At 41.5% G+C, this 8201-nt stretch overlaps 1 protein-coding gene across 1 annotated transcript; it reads left to right on the top strand.

Annotated features, from left to right (window-relative positions):
* Positions 1 to 2878, top strand: tmem100a (transmembrane protein 100a). Its single transcript, XM_047572696.1, has 2 exons — positions 1 to 222; positions 1673 to 2878. Exon 2 carries the CDS (start codon positions 1757 to 1759, stop codon positions 2153 to 2155), a length of 399 nt encoding a protein of 132 aa, XP_047428652.1. The 5' UTR covers positions 1 to 222; positions 1673 to 1756; the 3' UTR covers positions 2156 to 2878.
* The last annotated feature ends 5323 nt before the right edge of the window (positions 2879 to 8201 follow it).

The following is an 8201-nucleotide window of genomic DNA, read 5'->3' as shown; positions in this document are numbered from 1 at the left end:
GTCCTTCTCAATGAGGATGGCAGTCCGGCGGACGGCGCTTTAACCTGAGGACTTTTCTCATGAATGGGAGTCAGATTCCACAGAGAAAGAGAAAAAGAGGGAGAGGCTCCGTTTTTTTTTTCTGGCAGAAAACCTTTACTTCACTTTGAATCAAATATTTAACTTTGAGACAAGTTTCACTGCACAGAGGGACACTTTGGAAACATGGAAAACGGCTGTGAGGTGACGAACGTTTCTCCTTTTTTTGTCTGGACTTTGTTTTGAGCATGTCAAGTAGATTTATTACACATAACAATGTTTGGTTTTAAAAGGTAAATTACATAGTCTTTACAGCCTTTTGAAACCAAAATATATACCATTCAAAGTGAGATGGTGGAGATTGATTAGGTGTAAACTTGGTTTGTCAGGTCAACCTCTTCTGTTGCAGATTTAAAGTCTTTGTGGAGGTGTTTTCTCTCTGTAAAATCCTACCTTTTCTGCATATGATCAAACTAATTTCATCAGTCCATACCCAAGCATTTTTCTTCTTACAGTCAGTCCAGAGATGACTAAAAATTTAAACAATTTTATTTAGAACTGGTTCATTTTATGTGAATATTTTGGTGACTTTGCTATTTAGTAATGGACTAAACGTTTATGGGCTGTTTCTTGATAAACAAGATGTTGAGGATGTTATTTTGTAACCTGTCTGAAGAAAATAATCAGTTAAGCTGACTGGCTAGTTATTCTGAATCAGACTTCTAGTTGAAGCCTAATTTCGAAGCCTCTGTTTTCCACAAAGAGATATATAAAATTAACATTTTATCAGTGCAGTTATAGGACTCTGTTGGTTTTACAGGCAATAAAACATGAAACTGAGGTTGTGTCTGTTAGCAGCCTGCTGTCCAGTCACAAATCAGTTTCGTTTCAGCATTTTAGATTTCACATGAACGTAAGTTAGAAGACTCATTTACTAGAAGTGTTTCCTCTTTGATCCATTTATCAACAAGTCATATTTATGTGGTGAGGCCTTACAGGACCACAGCCAAGCCGAAAATAAATACACTTTCCACAACAGGAAGAGAAACTAAAGGGAAAGTCTTTAAATTTCTTCTATTTGATTAATCGGCTTTCTCCTCATAAAGTGGGAAAACACCAGGCGTGTGTGCTTAACATCAGAATAATGTCACTAACCAAATTAAAACCATGTTCATTTTCTTAGCCTCCACCATGTTTTTGTGTTTTAGTGCAGAATCTAAACTCCCCCAAAACCACAGACGCATAGTTGCTGCTATAGTTGTGTCAGAAGTGTAAGTGACACTTCCCATTTCTCGCCAGTCATTGTCTGAATCAGAGCCTTCCACCCAGCAGATGTGAGGTGGGGGACGACTGGGCGGTTGTGAAAGTGCGTGTGATTTCAAGGCTCCTTGCATTTCACGGAGCAGTTTGTAATGTCATATCCCGCGCTCTCCAGGGAATGTCTCAGCTCGTGCTGGGCTGAGGGCTTCTGCGTCATCCATCTCTGACTGGATGAGGAGGAGGCGGCCCGGGATTGTGCAAAGAGGTTACGGGGGTTTATTGAAGCAGCGTGTGGTGGTCAGAGAGTGTTGGTGAATTGTGAAATGGTAACAAAAAGCATCTGTTGGGTTTCTCTTGCCTTGTTGAGCAACATGGATGGTTTGTTTCTCCACAGAGACCCTGACGTAGGAGAGAGTGTAAGGGGGCAAAGACCGGGAACCATCTGTGGTTGCTTAAGAAGAGGCTGGTGGATCCTGCAATGCCAGAAGAAGCCAATAAGGACGCCATGAGAACGCCAGCGACCCCGGAGAAGAACACTGAGCGCCCGGTATCCGGCATAACCACGGTGAGCATCCCCCTGGTTAATGAAGTCCAGCTGACTGCAGCCACCGGCGGGGCAGAGCTCTCCTGCTACCGCTGCACCGTCCCCTTCGGTGTGGTGGTGCTCATTGCCGGCATCGTGGTCACCGCGGTGGCTTACAGCTTCAATTCGCACGGGTCCACCATCTCCTACTTTGGCCTGGTGCTCCTCTCGGCCGGGCTGGTGCTTCTGGTGTCCAGCGCCATCTGCTGGAAGGTGAGGCTGGAGCGGAAGAAGGAACGGCGACGGGAGAGCCAAACCGCCCTGGTGGTCAACCAGAGGAGCATTTTCACCTGAACGCTCCCTGGTTTCGAATGCGCATAGGCCTGACGCCGAGCTGGTTTCAATGGGGAGCCGGCTGTCGGCAGATGTTGCCAAGCATGTGTTGGATTTCCGACCTGTAAAAGCCGTGACTCTCGAGGCCCAGAACTCTTTGAAGCTTTGAAGACATTGTAAGGGGTTTAGTATTTGACAAACAGACAACGAGCATCTGGGGAGCTGGGCACGCTGCCAGGAGGAATGTATCACAATTAAGATGAATTACCACCGTGTAAAGCAGTGTAGAGGAAGTCTCCTATTAATCTGCAGTTGGATGTGGCGACTTTGATTGTAATGGGAGGGATTGTGGTTTGAAAAGCCCAGGAAAGGCAGGGGAAACTGGAAAATCCGGGACAATGATTCACGCCTCATTTGCCGGGCTTCCACTTGCACATATCTGTAAAGTCTCAATTGTTCATGTTACAGGGAACGGTTATGAATTGCCTGTTGTGGAAGTATGGTACGTTATGTCAGCGGGACTATTTAACCGCAAATATGTATTCTCTTAAAGCACTTTCATCATATCCAGTATTAAACTCCATCTATTAACAAACTGAACACATTACGCATCCACAAATTGTGGCAGAGACTTGTTTTCATTTTGTCCTCTTCAGTGTAAAAGAATGCGTTTTAATGTAATAATTCGCATGCATTACTGTTACCAGGAGGTTGTGAGGTTAAATAAAGTCACTAATAATCAGACATGATTAATCAAAGACATTTCATTGCTTATCATCCTGTGTGATCCACGTGAGATGGTCAGCGTCAGTGCTACGTCTGGGAGGTGGAATCAGCCCGCAGTTGCCTTAGCTCGGCACAAAGACTGCAAAGGCTTCAATTCGGGTTTTCAGGTTTTGGTAGCAACTCTTGGGATCTCAGTGGGGTGGTGCTTTTGCAAAGCAGGTATGCAGTTCTCTGGGGAATTCAAACTAGTGACCCCACTCTTCCAAGACGCTCTGGTCTTTCTGTGTGTTTAATTCAGAAATCTGCAGATTGGGCTCACAGCACACCAGACAGAACATCAAGCATTGAGAGTGTTTTATACTTCTTATCTACTAGAGGTCACACTGTTCACTCCTTTCAGCACCGATCTGTCTGGGTAAAAGGCCCTGAAAGAACACTGTGATTTGTTTTAAAGGTCGAAAATTTAATAAAAGATTGTGTGAAAATGTTCCATTAAAACCCAAAAGAGAGTCAATCTCCATGGACCTCCATATGAGAATGTGCAGCAGCAATGATCATGTTCACAGCCTAATATATACAAACTCCCAACCCTAACCCTCACATCACCCTTTACCCTCACCCTCTACCCCTTCAGTTTTTGAATTAGCCGCAAGTTTGCCTGGAGACACGACACTGAGCTTCAAAAACACTCCCCAGGAAACATGGGTGACATCACAGAGGGTTTCTTCTCCACAAGATCAGCTGAAATTAAATCACTGGTAATGTCTCTGGTTCGCCAGCAACTCTAGCACCAATCCCCAGACATCTCCAGTTTATTCTCAACATATGCTGAGCACCAGCACTAGCGTGAACCATGGCTGCTGATTTCATGCCCATATGGAACCTGTGGGTTTTCTTCTTCTCTAGATTAGGCAAGCTAGAAGTATTTTTTGTAGAAATAGTAGTCACAACGTTTTCGTTTGGTTGGCCACTTCCTGATCAAGAGATGGTTGTTTTGCTGACAAAAAAAAATGGTTTCGAAATCAGCCACTAGGTCCTACCTGCCCATTTAAACTAAGGTGTCAAGTTACACATGGAAAACCACAATCACTGGATTTGTATATTCATTCCTTTGTGTGCACGTGGACCGAACAACACATAATGTGTCACTGCACTAGCCCGAAGTATCGACTCACGTTCTGATGAGTCTGGGAACTCGCCATTTGGGTCTCATTATGGGTTGTGTTTCAACAAATACAGAGGAAAACATCTCTGCACACAACTAATCCTGAATTAATTAAACTGTCAACTGTTGGTCCTTTAAAGTTATTATGCTGTTATTATCTTTTGCAATGGACTCAACGGTTCTTCTTTACTTACCAGTTCCAAAATGTGTTTTTATCTTAGTTCCCATTATTTTAGCAATGTAAATCTGTTAGTTAGTTATCCTAAATATAAGTACACATACTAAGTCTTAGCTCTCTGGTTTTAACCATCCATTTGTAGTGTACAGTCTACAGCTGCCCAAGGACCAGTTTTTAGGGGTTGCATGCATTGCTCAAGGGCAATCCATAGACATAAAGGGGATTCAAACCAGTGACTGTACAGTTCCAAGTCACACTAAGAGCACATAGTACTGTTTCATAATACTCCAATTTCTTGTTAAGTATGGCTCAGGCTTTTAATATAGATAGGAAATGTGACTCTCAGCTGGTTGACGTCAGTGTTTGTATTTCTTACAGACAGTTTATAAGTTGGAGAGGTGATGAGTTATTATATTCACATTGAGCTCTCTGCTTGCGCTGCTGAATTGAAGGAAATGTTTTGCTCTCTCATGACGTACATGGGTGTGCCCGAGTCTTCACACACAAATATACTAATGTCCTCATTAATAATCGAAAGGGCAATTTCTGCATCTGGTAAAAAAAACAAAAAAAAAAAAAAACAAAGTAAATAAATAAAAAATGCTCAAGAAGATTTGGTTTATGTTTGTAAGTGGTGTGAAGTGGTTTGCAAGTGGTACTGAATCTCACTGGAATTTAATTTGTGCTCCTGGGTGCACTGAAAGATCACGCTGGAGCCGTCTGGGTGCATCACAAAGTCTGCTCAGTCTCTCTGCTGAGAGTTTATGAGTCAGCGGTCTGAAGATAAGAGCGGCTGTTGAAAACATCATCGGTAGCACGAATGAAATTCCAGCAAGCCCAAAATGTGGTGAGTCAAGGATCCGGATACCTCCATGCATGAAAAATACAATACTAGAGTATAGGTATAGTGCTTGTTGTCACTGGAGGACATATAAATAAATGGCAACAGTTCAAACACCACATTTATATATTCGATTTTGTTAATGACTTCTATCTTCACACATTTATAAAATTATTTTATTAAATTGCCTTGTATCCTAACATATAAACTATTAATTTGTACAAAAAAAATCATATGGCAATAAAAAGAACAATGATATTTAAGTGTAAAATTTAAGTGTAAAATTGTGACTCTGTAGGACGAGTCCCTCAAATGTGTACTTTAAAATATTCCACCGTGAATTTAATTTTATCTGGATGTCTCAACAAAAGAAATTCTGGAATTCCAAATTTCAGACACTGGTTACGACTGGAGGATTTTGCAGGAAAAAAAAAACAAATATTATTGTTATTCTGTCAAAAGTCAGCTTTTCATCAAAATCTTAGCTGCACCTCATCTGACCGCGTGCTAAGTGTTAAGAGCATTAAGAGGCTTCTCATTATTTATCTCATCAGTTTACATGTCTGAAGGTCGACCTTAATTAAAACACATTTAATTAAAGATTTCAAGATGTAAATTCTGAACAGTAAAGGGAAGTTGAACTCTCCTGTTTGACCCTGGCAGGTCTAAAATAGCCTGGACATGGAAGTGTATTTATAGGCAGCATTTGCGTTGCTATGCGTCCCTGTGACACCAGACACGACAACTAAATGGTTTCCTTGCGTCAGAGGAGAACCTACAACACACTTTGTCACTTTTTGGAGATTGCCACCACTCATGCAATCAGCCTGCAGGCCCAGCTCTCTACGGACTCCGATCAGAAACACGTTCCCGAGACACATGACGGAGCGGGGCGCCGCCTCCCCATTCGTCAGGTTAGAGGCTTTAGGCTGGAAAAACCAGTGACTTGATATGAAGTTTGACAGGTGCTCACCGCCAGCGTCTTTAAGCCTCTTTACACACTGCTGGAACCTCATGCAGGGACTGTGTGCGTCACTTTTTGTGCCTCACGTGGTTGTCATTCCACCAAGTGCTATGCAGCGGGCTTAGTTTATCAATAAACAGAAGTGGAATTAGTTTTCCACAGAAACACTCAGGTACAAGTTACAGGCTTATTATGAGTGAGATTATCTTAAACTACTGGGGGGGAAAACAGAAAAAAGAAACAGAATAGGAGAAGGAAACATAAAGGAAATGAAAAAAAACAAAAAATAAAGAACAAATCAGGGAAAGAAAAAACAAACTAGCAGTGAAAGAAAATAATAAGAGCAGATTGAAAGAAAGGAAGAGACAGACAGAAAGAAAGAAAAGCAAACAGACAAAGGAGAAACGAATAATGAAGAAATAATAAAAGCAACTTAAAGACATAAACTATAAACATACAGAAAGAAAGAAATATGAATAAAAGAAAGATTAAAAATAAATAAAATAATATTAAAAAAGGAATAAGGAAAGAAATGAACCAATTAACACTATGAAAAAAACAGAGAGCAAGCAAGAATGAAATAATTAATTAGATAAACAGAAAAAAGAGAGAAAAGAAAGAAAACTAACAAAGACACAAAGAAAAAAAAGACATTTTCATTAAAGCGGCAATTGCTTCCAACCAAAGAAATCAAACTGCAGAGTCTAAGTTCCAGTCTGCCGTTGTTCAAATCCGCCACAATTAGACATAACAAGCTCCCCTCACATTCCTGCTCCGTCCACTCCGTCTAACAAACAGCTGTGCAGACGGAGCGTGAAGAGGCTCAGGCGGAGCCGAGCTGACAGCTCTCTGACCAGCTGACGGGTAATTTGCAGGAGCAGCCTGGAACTTAATGTTTTCGGACGGCTGTTTTTCAGCGTCTCAGCTCAGGTTTGTGTGGCTGTTGCCGTCGCCCGTGGCGCACTGTGTACGGAGGAGGAACAAACACTGAAGTGATGAGATCTGTTCCCAGAAAAGGCCAAAACCAGCTTCCACTGAAAAGACAAACAAAAACAAAGCTTAAGTGTCAGGAGATGAAATGCAGGAGACACTCGCACGTCAGTGATTCAAATGAAACATTTTCGCCTCCTGGCTAATTTTTTATTATTTTTTTTAACCTCAAATTCAGCCACCAGAGGCTGCTGCTTTTGTTCTAACATCAGCGTGCTAACAAAGGCGATGCTTACATGATAAACATGTGCGACTATTCTGAATGCCAGGTTGACCATTCTAGCTTTTTGTGGATACAACAAAGTATCCTACGCAGAGGGCTTCAAGTGACGTCTGAATACTGAAGGAGTTGGGAATGTTGGCTTAGCTTAGATGTTTGGTTTTGCTTATGTTAAAGCTTTGCAAGTTCAAATTGCGGCTTCATCAAAAAACGCATTTGGACAATTTTCTTCAAACACAAGCTTAGTGGCACTAGAGAAAAGGTCAGAGGGTCGTCAAAGCCAGGAGGGTTCATCCTCTGAGAACTATCAGTTTCTGGTTTAAGGCTCGGTGGTTCATGTTAAACCTCTCCAGGCTCTCTGATACCTGACAGTGTTGTGATGACTGATTTAAACAGGCTCTTCTGTGATAAGCCCTTCCACAAGTGAGTGCAGAGTCTCTTCTGCTCTATATCACAGGCCTTCAACAGGGGGTCCGTGACCCCTAGGGGGGCCGTGGCGGTACTGCAGGAGGGTCGCAAAATCATTGGTTGATTGGACATTTTTATATTTTTTCTTATATATTTAAATACATTTTAACATGAATCCAACATATTCTAGTAAAGAGATAACGTATTTCACGTTTGAAATAAAAAAAAAATAATATTTGAACCTGTGTATTATTTGAGTAACTTAATATTGAATGAAAAATGAGAATAATAATAATGTATGTTTAAAAATAGCACTAGGTCAAGTTTAATATAGAACACATATCAGTTTGGGGGTCCTCAGCCTGAAAAACATTGAAGACCTAGATTAGACCTTGCTCTAGATTACTTGAATCAAATGTGTCTCCTCCACAGTTATGGCTACACCTAGCAACATGTAGTTTGCTGTTTAGTATTATTTCTTGATTTTATGTAGGCATGTCAGTTAAGGAAGTTTTCCTACTGTCATTGAAAACTTGCCACATCGCCTGGGCCTGGGCCTGAGCAACAGTGACAAT

Source organism: Mugil cephalus, chromosome 20 (genome assembly GCF_022458985.1).
Source record: "Mugil cephalus isolate CIBA_MC_2020 chromosome 20, CIBA_Mcephalus_1.1, whole genome shotgun sequence".
NCBI classification, from domain to species: domain Eukaryota; kingdom Metazoa; phylum Chordata; class Actinopteri; order Mugiliformes; family Mugilidae; genus Mugil; species Mugil cephalus.
Note: the sequence above shows the minus strand (reverse complement) of the source record. Positions and strands in the feature narration are given on the sequence as shown.